Source organism: Plodia interpunctella, chromosome 27 (assembly GCF_027563975.2).
Source record: "Plodia interpunctella isolate USDA-ARS_2022_Savannah chromosome 27, ilPloInte3.2, whole genome shotgun sequence".
In the NCBI taxonomy this organism is placed as follows: domain Eukaryota; kingdom Metazoa; phylum Arthropoda; class Insecta; order Lepidoptera; family Pyralidae; genus Plodia; species Plodia interpunctella.
This window is the reverse complement of record NC_071320.1, coordinates 303,757-324,426: the sequence shown is the minus strand read 5'-3', so window position 1 is coordinate 324,426 and position 20,670 is coordinate 303,757. Positions and strand designations below refer to the sequence as shown.

Below are 20,670 nucleotides of genomic sequence, written 5' to 3'. Positions count from 1 at the left end.
CATCTCCGCGCTAATCGAAGGTATTATATTTTTAACAAACACAGATAGTTAAATACATTTATAACCTAAAAATCACAGATACAAACAAAATAAGCGTCTAAAATTATTATTTTTTACACAAACATTGCTGAAACACGTAGGTACAACAAGTATACATATTCTTTTGTAATCATTAACCGTATTCACACAGACATTCAATATAATTAGAAGGAGATTAAATTGAATGTCTGTGCTTGTTTATTCATTAAAAAAAAATTAAATCTACTTTAGTTAAAATATGTTTTGTCCATGACAAATATTGTGAAGTAAGACGGGGACAAAATATATTTTAACTTAAAATAGGTTTTTACTTTTTTATTAGTACCTATTTAAGAGTGTTAGTAGATAAACCTTTCCCGCAAACGTCTTTCTAAAATTCATATTATTTTTATACTATACTATGCACACTATAACAGATGTAGTCGGGCCAAGAAGTTGAAGATCTTTAGTATGAATAAATTTGAATTTATTTATATTTTGAAGAGAATAAAAGATATAAAGCTAATTACTAAGGCTAATTGATAAACTATTGCTACTGTATGGTATTCGTAAATGTCATGTACAACATAAGAAAATTTTGCTATAGCTGAAGTTCTGAGAGTTTCATTTATACATATATATTCTATACAAATAATAAAACTACGTAGGAGACAGTAATGGGAGATACGAAAGATAATTAATTATGGTGGGTCTATGGGACTAATAGAAGCCAAAACAATTTTTTTATTATTTTTGTTTGTATGTTTGTGCGCGCATCACGCAAGAACTACTGAATGGGGTTTGATGCGGTTTCACAGATGTATAAGGGATAGTTTAATTTAAAATATGGTATAAGTTCCATCACGATACGATTCTTTAGAACCAGAGATTTTTTTTATGTATCTCTCAGGTCCCACTGCTGGGCAAAAGCCTCCCCTCTTTGTTTCCAACCACTTCTATTCCTCGCCAGTGGTTGCCAATCCTTATCGAAGGCCGACAGTTCGTCGGACCATCGCACCTTCGGCTTGCCTTGCGATCTTTTCCCATCGGTCGGGACCCAGGTAGTCACTCTTCTGGCCATGCGGCTCACATGACCCGCCCAATCCCACTTCAGTTTCGCAGACTTCCTACCGACGTCAATTATTTGCGTGATGGAGCGTAAGGTGGACCAGAACCAGATATATTAACAATAATAAGTTGCTACCAATTTGCTAATAAAACTAGAATCGCACTGTGTAATCTTGGCGGATTCAACGTACATTGAATGAATGAATGAATGAATGAATGAATGAATGAATGAATGAAAATATTTATTTCAGACTATGCACAATATACAAGTCCATATTATATTAGTGAGAGACTTAAACGACTATGTTAGTAAGAATTAAAATGCAGGTTGTTGTTTTGGACATGTAAGGATGACCAGCACTTCAGAAGCGGGCTATCCACCCTTTCCGACAACACCCTCAGCAGTGTGTTGCTGCTTATTCCTTGCGATAAATAAAAATACTCAAACTACCGCTCGCGTCACAGTATCTAGAACTCAAATAACCTTATATATATTGTTATTTATTTATTTACTTTTTAAATGCCATAAAGTTTTCTACATATTTTATTTATGTATTATTCTAATATAATATTTATAGCCTAACATACGTGTTACTTTAAGTCTTATTTTATCTAGAAATAACTAGGTGATATGGATACGATAAACGCAATGTATCATCTAATTTCAAAGTTGTATGTTAGTTATGTATATGTCAACAATATATACATCAGATATGAATCTACATATTACTATACCTACAGCTTAAATAACAATATTTTACATAAACACTGACTTTTAATGCTCAATGATAATGAATATCTTTAAAATATCAAAACGAGTAAAATTTGTTAATCATATAAGACGATAGATGACAACCTTAATAGGATTTATTTTTTCGTTTTCCCAAATCCAATCTTCCATACAATTATGTAAATATGATGGTTCACTGTCAAGAAGCATAAACATTTTAAGCATAAAATAAGTTAGCATATTGTAATTACTACTAATTATAATTTCGCATAATACTAATAAGCACAATAGTTTTTAGCATACAATTTTTAGCATAAATGCAATAATCATATTCATGTAAGGTCATTATAAAGCGGCTTACGGGTGGCCCAAGGGCCACCCCCGCCGCACCTAAACCTACACATATTATGCTAAAACCAAATTCGGTCTAATTAATATTATGCTAAATAAATTATGCCAATTTCATTATGCCAATCCATTTTAGGACAAAACACATTATGCCAATTAAAGGGATCCCAAATATGATCGATCATCTAACAGTCGACATTTGTTGTTCAAATAGTTACTGACACCGCGCGCGCGCCCTTCTGTGCTGACACTGTTTCGGAACTAGTCAGACGGTTTAGGAACAATGCCACTATGAAACGATCTACTTTGAAACTTAAATGTTTTTTTAATAATATATTAGAAGTGCCCGTTTGTAACATATTTAATGCAAAATTACAAAGGTATTTGTAATGTTAACTTTTGACGTGACAACGTCTTAAATTAGGTTGCGGCTGGGAGTCACTTATGAAAAAGTGTAACGCCCGGTAACGTTACGATGAGTCACCGAACGAGAGAGAGGCCCGCCGAATGCCTTGCGTCTCTCTCCCACTCAACTATGATCGGTCTGCCGCGCGCGTAAAAAGACGTTGTCACGTAAAATCTTCGCCCGTAAAACCGACTTTACAGGCAACCATTTTTTTTTGTTAATTTCCTGTGGTGTATATTAGTATGTTATGAATAAAATTTATTTCTATTTCTAAATGAAAACTTTCTGCAAAATTAAACGACGTAGTTACCTACTACATATACGTTTTGTATCAGTTAAAGATATTGTGCGTTACATTACGTTACTTAAAGTACATAAAGCGCGCATTTTTTTTTATTTTACATTTTTAATTATAACCACTATCGATTAAAAACTTTATTTATTTTCACGTTCAGCAAAGGAATTGTGCTTGCGGGATTTTTTTATAGAATTTTGAGTCAAATTTTCTTTTTATTTTTGCAATTTATGAACCAGCATAGTTGTAGCGATTTTATACCTACCTACCGTCTTATTTGCGTAGGTAGCTACTTGCCAAAATATGTTTCGTTATGTCAATACAATATTTGACATTGACAGAACTAGACAAAATTAACATACCTACTTTTTACTTTATGAGAGTTACTCGTGTACGTAATAGGTAGCCATTATTATTACGTCCATGTTTATAACAACTTCCTAATTTCATTGCCCGATATAAAAAAGACGAGTTTTGTTTGAGTATTACATAGTAATTTTCTTGTTTGTTCACTCTAGGTATGATTACTTACAACGAAGTTAATTAAAACTAATACATTATAATAATAACAATTCCTAAATTAAGTATATTTACAACATCCTATCTATTGGAAGACCTTCGTGATATTGTTTGTCGTGATTATTCTTGGTTGGAATCACACAGGTAGAAAATAATAAGTACTTATATAACATTATTGTAATACCGCAGTTTAATAATCCATGCAGTTGTTCACCGGCCTTGACAATGACTCCACAGCCGACAGCGGTGGTGTTAGTATGCAACGTCGGAGCGACCAAGAAACCAGAGAGTAATACTTGAATCAGTCGCTATATATTGTTATCTTTTTCATTGGTATCCCGACCTCTCTTTATCAAATGCTCAATCAGTTACATAGCCGTGCTGTACTGTGATAATATCCAAGTAGATTATTATTATTTTTGTTCGTTTCATAATTTAAAGTTGTTATAGTAATTTTTGTTGTATTTTCCTCGCAGTGATTAATAATGTTCATCCATATTGACATTGATAATATAATTGTACTTATGTAACTATGTTTCGCGGATTTATCTTGCAAACTCTTTTCTGGTAGCGCCATCTTGTTTGGTATCACTGAAAATCTGCGTCATGGCTCTTCGTCACGGCACAAGCTGAGTGTTACACTTTTGTAGCATAATATTTAATGTACCTTTGTAATATTAACATTTTATTCATTTTCTGTGATGTATAGGTATGTTATGAATAAATTTATTTCTATTTCTTTCTTATGTATTGTGAGCTAGGTACTGGTAAGTCGCCATTTAGTTATTTACCTTTGAGCGCACAAAAAGGAGAGGATGAAAGGGACAAAAATTACTACTTGGGAGTTCCAGTTTTTCTCCTATATATAGCTCCGATTGTCCTGCATTATCTAGCACGTTTTGATTGTATGAAGAAAATAGGTTGCCCCTTTAGCGGTAAGTAACAATATGTGTAATGTAATGGCTAGCTCCTTAATATTTTCTACCTGTACGCTCATTACTACACTACTTACAACAAGCATACGTCCCACTCATACATGTTTTAAAAAACAATACACATTGTAGGGTTTCAGACAAAATTAACTCTTTGCTCATACACATAAATATATAAATATAAATTATATATATATATTTCATTAAATTTTATAACATATACATATATAGGTAAACAAGACTCGGGCCAATCAGAAAAAGATCATTTTCCATCATGACCCGACCGGGGTTCGAACCCGGGACCTCTCGGTTCAGAGGCGAGCACTTTACCATTGCGCCGCCGAGGTTATCATTTTACACGTCAAAATCAATGATGGACTGGCGTACACGCTACTTTATAGAAATTAATATTCGTTAATAATCATAATAACTTTCAGTCTATCAACTAACGGATGATACAGGCAACTCACGTCACTTCCTACGGTCAATATTCGTTCGAATTGAGAAATTAACACCACCATAATGAGAACTCACACAAAGACCGTCAAAGTGTTGTAGATACGCGTTTAATTAACAGCAAACTTCGCTGATGAGAGCTATACAATTGTTACAATTAGACAATGTAGAGCTTATGCTTTGATAGAGATGTCAATACGTTATGAATATACCTACTGTTATGAATATATATCCATTAGCTTTCTAGTATCAATTGGTCGATGATTTTGCTTGTTATTGTTCGATAAAATAAAAAGTTAAATCTAATCTAAACGTTACTCATAACATGAGTAACATTTGTAATATGCGCAGTACATGAGCCACGCAGTAAGGGTACAGATATGTAGTATTAAGAATAAAGAAAACTTGTCATTTTTTATACCAATATAGGTAAGTTTAGGTTATATTGGTATGTTATATTCTTTTACTATTTTCCTTTCACACACGCACACATACAAGCAAACCTCATCAAAAATATAATTTTCTCTTATATATTTTACTTATATCAATGTAAATCTACCTTACACTTAGGTAAACGATATTTTTTTAATATTTTGTTTGATCAATGTTCTAACCTAATATTATATTATGCTTTATATGCTACTTACATTAAAATTATTAAGATCTATTATAGTACCTACGATGATAAATTGAAATGATACTTGGGATATATTCAGTAAATAACTATACCTTATTATAATACATATAAAAATAGGTAATTATAAATCCGATTTTATTGGGAAAATCCACTGAGTGTAAAATTATACAAAATGAAAAAAAAAAACAGATTTTTTGATAAGTATTGGTATCGCCGGTATTTTTTTCTACTACTTTTTCTACTAAATGAATAAGTAATTATATTAAAAAAATGCTTTTTTGTAGAAGTCTATTTGTTTCTTAACTCTGCGTATTTAATAAGACGCCGAGAATTAATGTATTTTAAAATGTGACTGACTGAAACGTTGTGATATTGTGTGTCGAACTAAATAATGTGCTTCGGATTTGCTTTGAAAGGTATTTTTAATGTGCCTGTTTATTTAGGTAATGTGAATAGTGTGTTAGTAGGTGATGTTGAAAAAAACTCTTGCAAAAATCTATGGATTGTGTAGATAATAATTTGTTCGCGTTTTGTCTATGGTTATTATCGTGACATGACATTATACCTTAGGTCTTACAAGTGAAATCTATTTTGTTTATACACTTATTTAGCTTTGTACATAGCGACATTACGTTACTTGGTACCAACTACAGAAATTGACGAAAAACATCGAAACTACAAAACACCTATTTTCCACTATGACGAATTCGTAAAATTGAAAAATTTAGGGAGTCAAACGAATTTTGTAATTGACTGGTAGGTGAAAAATCATCGGAAAAGAAATGAAAAGAAAAATAAATCAAAATAATTTTAATAAATAAAAATAAATGCCTATGTTACATTTAAAATACAGTTTAACACTGTTTTTTTATAATTACATATAAAGATTATATTGTCGTTCACTCAGCTTTCTTTTAAGTTACAAGTTATAATAATATGATTATGAATAAGTAATATTTTTACCTTAATAATACAAAATATTTTAAGCCATGTATATTACCTAAACTTATGACATTTTAATTCCAATGGAATTATAAATATTATTTTATCATTCAAACTCAAACGCCTACTATTCATATTTTGAAAATGAATTAAAGCTTACCATAGACAATAAATGAAAAATATATTTATAACGTCAATACCAATATAAACGCATGTTTTATTGTGTAAGATTGAATCGATAAATAGTTATAAACAAAAATAAATTGTTTAAAACAAAAAGTAAGTAAATACATCTATACTATTATTATAAAGAGGTAAGCGTTTGTGAGTTTGTATGTTTGAGGCGGGTAATCTTTGAAACTACCGAACCGATTTCAAAAATTCTTTCACTATTTGAAAGGTACATTATCTAAGATTGCTATAGGCTATATTTTATCTCAAAATTCCCACGGGAGCGAAGCCCCGGGCATTATCTAGTTTTAAATAAACTTAAAAAGTAATCTCCTTCAAGTAGGTATTTACCTATATTTTTATTTATAAATGCAACAGTATTTCAGAAGGTACGAATGAATATACAATATAATGGCTCACTAAAGCCTATCAAAGATGAAATAGATAAATCGATAACTAAGTATTAAAACAAATGTTAAATACTAATGTGTCTTTTAAATCGGCCAGTATGTAATTACCTAAAATAATGAGGGGTTAAATATGGGGAATATTATAATGTAAATTAAATATTAATACTCAGGACTTAGCGTTAAGTGTGAACGTCTTAGAAAGTCCTGTCAAACTAAAGTAAAGCAAACAATTTTGACAGTTTGCAAAATGGCGGGAGAAACAAGCTCACCTGTTCGAATTATACCTAAGCGTTTCTTTTTTTTCTTTTTTGTGGCAATCAAACTTCTTCAACAGAATCATAAACGTTTAGGACAGCGGAAAAATTACGGCTGTGGACTCTAGCTGTTTGGGGTAGCGGAAAAAAAATCATGGACTGTAGAAACCGTGCCACGGAAGAAGTCCGGTGGCAATATGAGGCACTATCAATAAAAGGGGCCGCGTTGTTGTTTCCAGCGACAGTAGCGCCACGCCTGCGGGACTTCTTTCGTGTTACGAACATCTAAAGGCGGCGAAAAAAATCACTGTTACGGACTCCAGTCATTTAGCGTTACTGAAACGGCGCCCGATCGCAGTTGCAGGCGGCGCCGCCTTGTCCCTGCCTACACTGGACGTTGCACCACGCGGCCCAGCCTTCTGCTGTGTCCAGCGTGCGGGATACCGCTTGTCGAGGCATCGGACCTGATTGGTCACAGACTGGACATCCTGAGAAAATACACACAGATCAGTATCACGTGTTTATCCCTTACGGGGTAGACAGAGTTAAGAGTTTAGGTTTATTGTTGGAATTGAGATTAAATAGTGACAGAGTGCTAGCCTATCGCCTATGAGAAGAATCTCCAGTTTCCCTTGATTTGATTTTACAATCTGCACAGGAATAGATAATATGTATTATAGTAGTTGTTCGCCGCGAACTCAGACCTCGCGAACACAATAATTTTTTAAAGAGTTTTTACAAAATTGAAAATATTTCAAAAACGACTTAACCGATTTGGATACCCCACGAACTAGAAAATTCTTTTGACAGATCCTACATACCTTTTCAAATTCATCAAAGACAGACCAACAGTTAGAAAGTTATCGCGTTACAAACAAACAAACAAACATACATACATACATACATACAAAAAAAATATTTTTGCCACAAGTAGAATGGTAGACCTCGCTCACTTCGCTCGCTCGGTCAATTAGTGAACTAATTCAGGGTTCGAGCGGGAATCGAACCCACGCTCTTAACTAAGCTAAGAGCATGGTCCTGCCGTGTTCTTAGTTACAAAAACTTAAGTCTACAAAAGACTAAAAGGTAACTTACCACCAAGCACGTACAAATCGGACACGCAGAACGCGCTACAGATGGCGCTCCAGTTGATGGTGTCTGTGAGTTCGTTGTGTTCCAACAGTGCTTCGCAATTGCATAGGGGGTCGCCTGCACAAACACAATGATAACAAAATGGAGTACCTACTAATTCCATAAATTAGGCAGGCCGTTGATTTCTATAGGTACCATGGAAGTACTTGCTAAATCCATGTTCAATACTTAAAGTTTGACATTGATGTGAGTTGACGTACCTACTCAAACTTTTGACATTGACGTGCGAGACATATGTTGGAATTACATACATTCATATGTTTTTTTTTTCTTTTCTTCTTTGTGGCAATCAAACTTCTTCAATAGAGCTTATTTTTGCCAGTGTCGAGTTACATTGTTATTGGACGATAGGATAGGACTTAGGCGGTGTTGAAGAATGGGGGCAATAAATACATATATTATCATATGTAATGCAAGGGTAAATAAATAGTTTTAAACATAATTATTATGGTAAGAAAGGAAAGAAGCAAGAGCTTTAATATATTATCTGTAAAGGAACGGATAGTAAAGGAATCACAAGGAAGAGGAGCACGGAGTTCTATAAGGAACTGGTAAAGAGGCTTTGAGTCATATTTTGAACATCTGAACAGAAGATGATCAATATCACCTTCTTCAACTAAAGCGCAGTCACATATATCTTCATACATTCATATGTTGTTCATCAAATCATACAATAGTAATCTATGGTCAAACGGCTGTATTGGCTTAGATCCTTTCGTCTTTCCACATGGACAAAACGAAACAAAAAAATATAAGGTCAAAACCACGAATTTAATAATGTTTCATTAGTAGGTAGGAGCGATCATGAAGCTATAGGTAAGACTCCAGCACTGGCAGTCTTACCGATATACTTAAAAATTTTTGGGAGTACTGACTTAACACAGGTTAAAATAGGCAACTTTTCTTTTTCAAATGTTTACTGCCAAGGGCTGGGTTGCAGTAAAACGTAAAAATGTATAATGATAATTAAAACAGTAATTTTAATTATCTATGATAATTCATTTTCCGTTTAAACTTTGATTTCGATTCACACAATCACAGAAAAAGCGTAAAATGAACTGTGACACACAAGTCTACTTTTCTGATTTATTCCCAAGTGGACTGTAGGTTAGGGGCTGGTAGGCTGCTATAGTGAAGTAAAGTGAATCGATTTCAGTCAACTAAGTATAATTTGTATCACTCACAATATTGAATATTCACAACGTGCACACCCGGCAGAGTTGGCGGAGAAGAGACCGCAAATGGCGGCAACTTTAGTTAGCATAGACAAGTATCGTTAATTTTTTAATTATTGACGTGACAACGTCTTAAATTAGGTTGCGGCTGGGAGTCACTTATGAAATAGTGTAACGCCCGGTAACGTTACGATGAGTCACCGAATGAGAGAGAGGCCCGCCGAATGCCTTGCGTCTCTCTCCCACTCAACTATGATCGGTCTGCCGCGCGCGTAAAAAGACGTTGTCACGTAAAATCTTCGCCCGTAAAACCGACTTTACAGGCAACCATTTTTGTGTATCGTCTTGGTAGAAGACTAATTTTACGTTGTTCTAAACATGAACTTACCCAATTTGTTATGGCATAGCGTTGGGCACACTCCGTATCTGGGCTCGCCGTACACAGCGTTAGTCTCATTGGCCGATGACAGAACACTCTCGAGGCCCACTGGAACCAGGTCTTGACAGGTGGAGCCGCATGCTTCGCCTCCTAGACCTGCGGTAGATGTCATTGTTGCTAGTTCTCTAGGAAGTGACAATATAATGTGAGATTTGAAGCGGTTCAGTGGTTGAGACCGTCCGCCTGTGATCGAAAGGTGCCAGGTTCGAATCGTACTGGTGCCGCACGAGTTTTTGTATATCAATTTGACTCGTTGATGGTAGATTTTATAGACAGACACTTGCTTCCGGTGAAGGAAAGGAAGACATCGTGAAATCTGCACATTGGTTGACAGTTTAAGTTTACTAGTGTGTATGCGACTTGCCACAAGATATCATTGGGTCGTAAAACTATTGTCAGATGCCATTAGGTGACTCTCGAAAGAAAATTTGACAAGAGTGTTAGCAATAAAAAGATTATCGCTATACAGCTCGCCGAACTTTGACGGATTCGACATAACACACATCTAAAATCCAGCATATCTATTCTCCAAATTAAGGATATCCGCTTACCATGAAAGACATGTGAAATATTAGCGGGTTATTCCCATAGAACAGCAGCATTCGCCGGCAGCTTCCGTTATCTAGCAACCAAGTGCTGGAACAATATCCCTCCAACTATCAAGAATCTGTCTTTTTCAAATACACTATTGTCCAAGCAAAAGGCCGGAATACCGCACGGTTGGTCGATAACGGATTTTGCCATATAATATGCTTTTAGATTCACAATTATTATCATTATTATTTGTTATATATATCGTTTCTCCTATATTCTTACGATGTTATATGTAATTATTTTTCTGTTTATTCATATTATTTTCACTATGCACAAATATGTATATTTATTATATGATTAACACAAAATTGTACGTACGCAACGCTGTACTGTTGATGTATACTGGCGCGTGGAATTGCTAAGTCGGTTAACTACCAGGTTATAGCAGAAAACCAGTACTTTGCTCATCTCAGTCGTGGGTAAAGAAATTCGCTGAGCTACGACCTTTTTGAATTGCTGCGGCGCACACCTGCTTAGTATTCGTTTTAAGTTTTTTTTCTTTATTGTTGTTACTTATGTGCTAATAGGCTTGTGTGCGTTGAGTTGTTCAGATAAATTACTCGTTCATTCATCCACACACATATTGTGACAATCAGGGATTTTGTTTTTGAATATTTACAACCGAATATTGTGTTGTTTTGCACCATTGTGCAAAAACATTTTTTTATTTTATTTATTTACTTTTATATTGCAGATTTGTTTCATTAATAGCTGAGCAAAATTCATTTCTGGATAATTCTAATAATAAACAGAATGTTGTTTCAAAATTAGACTAGGTTAACAATAGTTTAGATATTTGATTCGAATGTCGGGTGATAGGAAATAATTCGTACCCTCCTCGGTCGGAAAATCAATAAAATTTGAAAATAAATATGTCGACCGTAGCCATTCTCGAAATATTATAGGTTAGTACCTATAATACTTCGAGAATGGCTACGCCTATTTATAATATGTATTTAATAGCGACCAACTTCATTTTACGAGCTTTTATTTAACTTGCAATGTATGTATGTATGTTTGTTTGTTTGTTTGTTTGGGTGGAATCTTGCAACTCATTTTTGAAGCAGATATCTTCAACCGATTGAGGTAAAATTTTATACACACGTTTGGTTTGGATGATAATGCATTATTATGATAAGCATGACCTGATGGTGCACCCAGGAACGGCTCCAGGCGAGGCAACTCCTCAACGTTTTACGGCACGGGCATATGATATTTTTTGTCACACATTGAATGCAATAAGATCTCTAAGACAACATATATAAAAGCTTGTATCAAAAATATTTTTTTTGTAAAAACCATATTCCAAATTAGATTCTCAGACCAACGTTCGTTTACCTAAGTACTTATGTACCTACCTACTTATTTAAATTTTTTTTATATAATTTAAAAAAAGGTTATTAAAGTGAGCCACAATAATATTAACGTTATACGAATAAGTTTACGAATGAATTGGCTTTTATAGATTCACTTTGTCTGTGATGTCGTAAAAAACAGCTAACTATACTTTTTCATACTTATATATTTTTGAAAATACAGAAATCAGTTTTGAATGTGTTCAAATTCTACTATTTATTGTGAGATACCTGCGTAACAAATATATTAAATATTTATTAAATATTTAATATTGAATATTTATTACAAAGAGTCATCAATATTTTTACCCATTTAAATTATGTCGTAAGCTAAAATTATTTTTAACTAACTAAAAATTATTATATTCAGTAGAATATAATAATTTTTTAAATAATAATAAAATTTAAGAAGTATCATATGCCATGACACATAAAATATTAAATCTGACTCGTAGGACCAGTACCAAATCTGAATTGTCAATATTAATAATTTTTGTACACAAAAAGACTTACCTTAAATCCAAAAACTCACTGCAATACTACAAAACACAAAACGACAACACAACCGAAAAAAAAAAAGTAAAAAGAAAAAAGAAAACAGACCGGCGTGGCAGAGGTCCGCGCACAAATTCGTCCGCGCGGGAACTGAGGGACTCCATTGCTTCGAGCCTTTTCGAAACTGCGCCAAATATATCCTATTCAGTTCCCCGCCATCATACTTTAACTGCAAAACGACTTGTGGTGTCTCTATCCGTCGTTTATCAATATTCAAATCCTCCGTCCCTATTGGCTGATCGTTTGGGACATCGTCCTCTGATTGGGCCGTTTCGCATGACGCAACCCCCAGTAGCGCCACGCCTATGGCAAAAGAAAAAAGTATTTTTCGCCCCGCCATTTCTGTGAAGGGTATTTCAGTGATTACAAATGATGAAAACTCGCTAACAGCGGCTGAAAAACAAAGGAGTACGCTCTTGGATTAATTTGAAAAATGTTTTTATTTCAGTTTTATATCTCTTTAGAGCATGAGATCCGAGTTTAATTTGCTATGTCTTCTTTGATGAAATCTTCTTGTTTTTTCTTACTTTCGAAAGATTTTTAAATAGAGACAATTCAAATTTTTCCAATTTAATTTTCATAGCTTGGCCAATTTTGGAGTTTACAATTACATTTATTTTTTCACGGGCTAGATAGATTGACAATACGTACTCTATTACCAAAAGCACGGAATTAGTAGGTACGAAGTACTTATTAAATCCATGACCAAAAGGGACATGGATATTACGTCACGAATATTTGACTTCAATGAAATTGCAATCGTGAAATGCTTGATTAAAGTAAAACTAAATTTTAATCACATAAAAATGCTACAAATTAAAACTCGACGATCTCGATGGCGCAGTGGTAAGGTTCTTGCCACTGAACCGAGAGGTCCCGGGTTCGATCCCCGGTCGGGTCATGATGGAAAATGATCTTTTTCTGATTGGCCCGTGTCTTGGATGTTTATCTATATATGTATTTGTTATAAAATATAGTATCGTTGAGTTAGTATCCCATAACACAAGTCTCGAACTTACTTTGGGGCTGGTTCAATCTGTGTGATTTATCCTGATATATTTATTATTTATTTATTTATTTAAAACTAATTTAAAAATACAATAAATTTAATTAATACGTTTCTTATAGACACACAATACCTACATATTACCTAGTTGACTTTTTAATATTACAACTAAAACAATATTTTATAAACAAAAATATTTCTTCTAGACTTCTAGCTGACGCCGGTTCGCCCGCAGCAAAAATTAATACCTTAAAATCTTCACCCACCCTCAATTAGTAGCCTATATTTAACCGACAGCTACCTATATTCATACAAAATATCATTCAAATCGGTCCAGCTGTTTAGACGTGAAAGCGTAAGACTTTCCCTGTTAGATAGACCGATAAATTGGGCAAATACTTATCAATTTTAAGTATTAACGGCAGTTTAGAAAGATCTTTATCAAAGCACAGAAGTACTTAGACAAAACGCAGTTCAAAAGTATTGATTATTAAAAAATAAATTTAAAAAGACTATGGCATTGGTGCTTAGCAACCAATAATAAAAGTGATCTTTTGAGAATTCTTACAACATATCTTTAATTTTATTCCCTTAACCCTTTTATTGATAGCCAAAGTGCAATTAAATTAATACATAACCCTGTATTACATAAAAGAAGCAAGCATATCGATGTTCGTTATAATTTTATTAGAGAAAAGGTGGAACTGAAAATAATTAACATAGAGTATGTAGAAAGTTCGTATCAACTTGCTGATTTTCTGACCAAGGCGTTACCCCTTAGCTGGTTTAACTTTATTAGAGATAGTATTATGAATAGTGTTTGAGTTATTTTCAGTTAACAAAGGGTTATGGAATATTTAATTAATGTCAATGTAGGTCTTTTTAATTTAAGTGGGAGTATTGATTATTAAAAAATAAATTTAAAAAGACTATGGCATTGGTGCTTAGCAACCAATAATAAAAGTGATCTTTTGAGAATTCTTACAACATATCTTTAATTTTATTCCCTTAACCACTGCCCAATTTAAGTAATTTAAGTAAAAGTTTCATAAAAATCCACTTTGTCAAACCGTCTCTCTCTCTCTCTCTAATAGACGTCTCGTTCTGTCGATATCTCAAACTGTCCAAGTGTCGTCCGACTTCTGAAGTTCTTGTCTCTGAACTTATATTCAAGGTGTAGTTACAAGAAAAAAAAATTGGTTGTGAAGATTTTTAAATATTTAGTTTTTTTTTTTAGATACGTTTTGGTTTAGCTATAATGCAAAAATTTAATTCTGATTTATATCATACTAGCTGCGCCCCGGGGCTTCGCTCCCGTGAGAATTTCGGCATAAAAAGTAGATACCTTATGTGTTATTCCAGGTTATATTCTACCCGTGTAACAAATTTCATAACAATCCGTCAAGTAGATTTTGCGTGAAAGAGTAACAAACATACATATACACACATCCTTACTAACTTTGGCATTTATAATATATTAGTAGGATATGCATCATTATGATAAGCATGACCGGATGCTGCACCCAGGAACGGCTCCACAAATGGGAACTCCTCAACGGTTTACTGCAAGGCCATGATTTTTTTTTTGGTCTGCAATAATATTTCTCTGGCAACAATAAAACCTTGTGTACAAAATCATCCCCTTAACATCTGTGTGGAGCGAGTCGTTCGTCGTTCACGAACCAAGTTTTAAGATTAAATATGACTGGAATCAATCGTTGTACCCAATCACTTTTATTCTTCATTTGAACTCTAATCCCTATAGGGCCACATGAGTTTGTATACCAAAACTAACCTACCATTCTACTTGGGGGCAAAAATACAATTTTTGCATGTATGTATGTGTGTGTGTGTATGTTTGTAACGCGATAACTTTCGAACCGTTGTTGGTCCAATTTTGATGAAATTTTGAAAGGTATAGGATCTGCCAATGGAATGTTTAAGTTCGTATGGCAACTTATTTCGATGTCACAGTAAAGATGCGTTTCGTGCATTTAACCAGGCCAGTCATTAAATATCACTTTTATTGTGATCTTGATTGATTTTGTGTTAAATTTGTGACACGTTTATATTATGGTGATGTGACTTCTGAATTTAACAAAATTTGAGTTTTTTACGACGGTTGAATTCATTTTTATAATTTAAAAAATGTATGAATACATTTTTAAAAGGGAATTTCCAAAAAAATATAAAATGATCGAGCCGCATTATTACAGTCTACGAATTATCATAACGATATATCTATTTTATCTAGATTTAATACGTATATGGGTCGTTCTTCTTTTTAACCTACAAAAAGGCGTCTTCGCCAGACAGTAAAAAAAAAAACAAGTAAATTATCAATATTCTTTTAAAATTATATTTTGACATACACTGTACTATACATATAATGATCGCACATATTTAAATAACATATTAATTAAATAATTTCACCGTAAAAAGTAAGTTACAGAGTTGTGAATCCGCGTGACTGAGATGTATTCATACAAAATCATTATGTCTCCCGCTACATGAGCGTGCGTGTTATCTATAATATTACGAAAAAAATATATTATGACACAAAATGTAAAAATATCCTATACCTCTTTAATATATTACCTATCGTGTAACAGTAATAGTTATTTTTTAATACTATCAATAAAATTATTAAAAAATTTCAAATACTCGTCTCCCTCTACCTAATGTTTTGCGTGGTAAATTCTGTCACGTGGGTTGTCAAACGAAATACGCGCTGTTGCCGCTCGTCCTTGTGGCATGCGAACCAAGGTTATTACCCCTTCCCCTCCTCCGTATGTGTTCCCCTCTGCAAACAGAAGGCAGCGCCTCAGTCGCCCAAACGCAGTGTCAGGACGCGCGTGTGTTTATTCGGCTACCGCTTCGTTACGTAAGTAATTGATTCAAATTCTAATGATCATTGTTACTTTTTGTTGTTTACTCTTACGTAATAAAAAATATTTTATGCCCGACATGTAAATTATCAAATTCTATGTTAACTTTTAAATATTATCAACTTTTTAACAAAAATTTACCCTTCCGTCACACGACAATTCTGTCACATATTTATTGTGACCGAGTGGTAAGTACGTGACGGTGGGGTAATATAAATTTTGTTTTTGTTATATTTATGCTTAATTCAAGAAATACTAAAAAAGATTCATTCGTTTTGGTAGTTATTAGAATAATTATTCCCACGGAATCTTCTGTTATCATTTAGATACTAATTACTTATTTTCTATTACCAGATAACATCATGAAGAAACAAAAGCCATTAACAGCAGCAGAAAGACAACGGATTTGTCGCGCGAAACGAAATAATGACCCTGAGAAAGTAGCTGAAGTAAAGCGCAAAGATTTAGAAAGATACCATGCTCGAAAAAAGTTAGTGGCTGATACGAGCGAGCGAGAACATCGAATTCAAAAGCGAAGATGGCAAGAAGCTAATAAAAAAAGAAGGGAGAAGAAAAAGATACTTGAAGAGGTACTTTTGAACACACCGGCTCCATCACCAATACCAGAATGTCCAAGAGTAACTCCATGTGCAACACCGACTCTTTCTGAAGTATCAATGCGCAGTTCCAGTGGAAGAAAAAAAATGAAAAGAGATAGAACAAAGTTATACAGAGATAATGTTAAGTTTCAAGAAAAAATAAAACAGTTACAGAAAAAAAATTCGAAAATATAAGAAAAGATTGCAGAGAAAATCAAAAAAAGACAGCAGCAAAAAAGAGGAAAATAATAGTCAGAACACAAAGAAGTACAACGTTCTATCTAATGCCATTAAACAACGATACAAGACTGTCAAAAGTCGAAGAGAAAAACGCCTCATTCAATCGGTTTTCCAAACCCGTATCGTAAAAGAGTCTCGAGTGCAGATCGAATTAGTAAGAGATGCAATAGGCGTAGACCGACCTTTAACATACAAGAGCGTTCTACCAAAGCATACTGATCTTGTACGAAAGATTCATCGGTTCTTTTTGCGGGATGATGTAACGAGGGCTACAGCTGGCAAGAAGGAAACTGTTACTTACAAAAAAAAGAAAGCACAGAAAAGATTTTTATTGGACTCCATGAAAAACCTGTATAAAACGTTCTTGAAAGAAAATAGTGGCCTCAAATGCCACTACAGCTACTTCACTAAACATAGGCCATTTTATGTGAAGCCACCTACTGTAGATGGAAGAGATACATAGGTTTTTCGAAGAATACGGATTTCGTAAAATATCCTGGAACTTTTTTGAATCAGGGCATGGGAAAGGAGCTGCTGATGGTATTGGAGGGACAATCAAACGGCAAGCTGATGCCATAGTTGCTAGAGGAAACGATATTGCAGATGTGTTCCAATTCTTTTCCGCGCTCAAAGATGCCAACAAAATTACACTGTTCATGGTGACAGGCGAAGACATCGAAAAGGTAGCAGCAACGATTCCTAGTAACATTGTGCCCCTAAAAGGAACAATGCAGGTCCACCAAATGTTCACAGAAAATCGTGGAATCTTAAATCATAGGGTATTAAGCTGCTTTTGTGATCAATTCTGTTCTTGCCATGCTCCTAAAACTTATCGACCTCTGCCTGAAATCCAAGAACAACAAAATACTGTGGACAAGTTTTTATCTAATGAAAAAGAAGATGCTGTAATTCACTATAAGGAAGGTTTGATGCTGGCAGATATTACAAATACAATTAGGATGTCCCGTAAAAGTATTTTCGATACTGTATATGGCCCAGATGAATCATCCGATGAAGATCAACCTTTAGCCACGCTTAAAACGAAAAAAGATCTAGCTGATCAAACTGCCGTCTGTGGTACTTCTTATCAAACGCTCCAGCCTGAAGATATTCATCCAATGAATATAAAAGACGGAGTTTATGTATTGGTTAAAGTACGTAGCTCGCGGAACATTCAGTACACTTACGCTGGAGTAGCAAAAAGTGTTGTCGATGAAGAAGGCGAAGTCATGGTAATGTTCCTAAAATCAGTTGATGACAGTGGAAGGCTGTTTAAATTAGTGGAGAATGACATATCGGATGTTCCTTTTGATGATTTGATTAAAGTCTTACCGGCTCCAAATATCATTAAAAAGGGGAAGAGACAATTTTTCCAATTCGAAGAGCCACTGTCAGTATTCGAAAAATGACTGATTAATTATTAAGCTATTGTTATGATGAATGTTTTATTTTTTGCGAATTTAAATTTGTTGTCAAGTTAGACTGGATTTTTTATTTAGTTTAGAGTGGATAGTCATTTAATTTACCAAATTACTAATTACTTTTGAGAGGCTCTCACGACTCTAAGAAGCTCTCATCTCAAATGTGATTTCATTAATTGTTTAAGTTTGATCTCACCTTATTATATTATATGATAATGTTGAAGACTGATTAAGATTTATAAAAATAAATGATTCTATAAAAATAAATGTATTTTATTGCAAACTATTGCAAAAGAGAGTTTGGTATCCCCTAGAATAACAACTCCGTCACATAAGTTACTACTCTGTCACAATGTTGTCTCCTGTTAGGAAAATTGTTTTGGTCGTATATATATTTAGTTACAACTAGTGCAACATTGGAGTTTTTTTATTTACAATATTTTATGAAATTGCCATCTGTGCAATACGTATTTATTTGTAAATAATACTAAAATTTTATTTACAACAAAAACTTACTTTATATCAGCAGTAAATGTGACAGAGTGGTATTTGAAAATCAATAAAATATATTTATAAATACAAATATATAATATTAATATGCTTTTTTAAAAGTTCATTTTGGTTAATTTATGTTTTACAAAAGTAAAAGTTATTTAACGAAGAGCAGTTAATAGAATAAAATAAAAGATTTCGTGACGGAAGTGTAACTTTTTGAGTCGATTCTTTCTTAAAAGTCATGAAAATCCTACAAAAATCTGTAATCTTCGCGGCCAATAACTTTTTCTGATAGAGTAGAAAGTCGTCTAATAAAATATATGTATATGAAGACGTGTATGCAATATATATTTTTTTTCAAAACTATGCAATTTTTTTTTCAAATTGTAGGTTAAAAAGAAGAACGACCCATATTTATTATATACAATTCTTTGTAAATTTAGACGAAACAGTAATAAATCACACCCATCGAAGTCTTCACACAGAAAGAGACGACAAACGCGCGCGAATGAGACAGACGTGTCCGGTATTGATCCGAGGCTTGCTATGTGATATTGCCATGTAATATTTAGTTCACGTTATATAGTCTACAGGTAATATATATGCACATTATATAGCTAATTTGTTATTGTAACCGGCGAATCAGAAATTATGGTTAGTTGGTAGATTTATAGTAAGTAAATTTTTGACGTCAATAAGTATTAGGCTGAATTGAAATATCTTAGATTGAATAAAGAATTTTGGTTAATTTATTTCACGTGTGTACTTTTTCAAAAATAATGTTCATTTGGTGGAATTTCCAAAAAACTTTTCTTAGCGGACATCTCCTAGTCACAATCTACCGTTTCGCCAAGTTTTATCTTTCTTCTTCATAGTCGTATTCCTCATGGCTGAGGGCTGTAGTCATTACGTGGAATTAAACACACACAAACAACTTTCATGGCATTAGTAATGGAGTGGTTTGCCATTGCCTTCTCCGTTTCACACACATGTTAATAATCAACCGGTGTGCAGGTTTCCCTTCACCGGAATCAAGTGGTGGTCGATGAAAACTACTATACATGAGTCAAATGTGGCACGAGTAGGATTCGAACCTGGGACCTTTCGATCCACAGGCGGGCGTCTTAACCATTACACCAACACCGCTTTCTTATATTTATGAATTTGTAATTTTCGAGGTAATAATTACAATAAAGTTGTTATGTGCGTTTCATTTCACGTAATGACCACGACTATTAAGAAGAACAAACAACCGATATAAATAATTAATCCTACTAATATTAAAATGCAAAGTTTTCGAGGATGTATGTTAGTTAAATACTCTTTCGATTGTTATGAAATTTGGTACACAGGTAGAATATAGACCTGGAATAACACACAGGGTACTTTTTATCCCGAAATTCACACGGGAACGAAGCCCCGGCGCGCAGACAGATTTTAATAATTTTATGGGTACAAATAAGGTGGTACAAATAAAAATCTGGGTGGTTTTATGGGTACAAATAAAAATCACTTACGTAATATCTCCCGAGCTGTGGCAACGCGAATGTACATTTTTATCATTG

The 20,670-nt window shown here is 33.8% G+C and overlaps 2 protein-coding genes across 2 annotated transcripts; one reads left to right on the top strand and one right to left on the bottom strand.

The window, feature by feature from the left end:
- Positions 1-121: 121 nt before the first annotated feature.
- Positions 122-20,647, bottom strand: LOC128681663 (uncharacterized). Its single transcript, XM_053765754.1, has 5 exons — positions 20,623-20,647; positions 12,505-12,798; positions 9,902-10,048; positions 8,282-8,395; positions 122-7,674 (listed from the first exon to the last, which is right to left on the bottom strand). Exons 2-5 carry the CDS (start codon positions 12,794-12,796, stop codon positions 7,520-7,522), a joined length of 708 nt encoding a protein of 235 aa, XP_053621729.1. The 5' UTR covers positions 12,797-12,798; positions 20,623-20,647; the 3' UTR covers positions 122-7,519.
- LOC128681662 (uncharacterized) lies at positions 15,729-18,877 on the top strand. Its single transcript, XM_053765752.2, has 2 exons — positions 15,729-16,346; positions 16,705-18,877. The coding sequence occupies exon 2, from the start codon at positions 17,636-17,638 to the stop codon at positions 18,596-18,598; it is 963 nt and encodes a 320-aa protein (XP_053621727.1). The 5' UTR covers positions 15,729-16,346; positions 16,705-17,635; the 3' UTR covers positions 18,599-18,877.
- Positions 20,648-20,670: the final 23 nt, after the last annotated feature.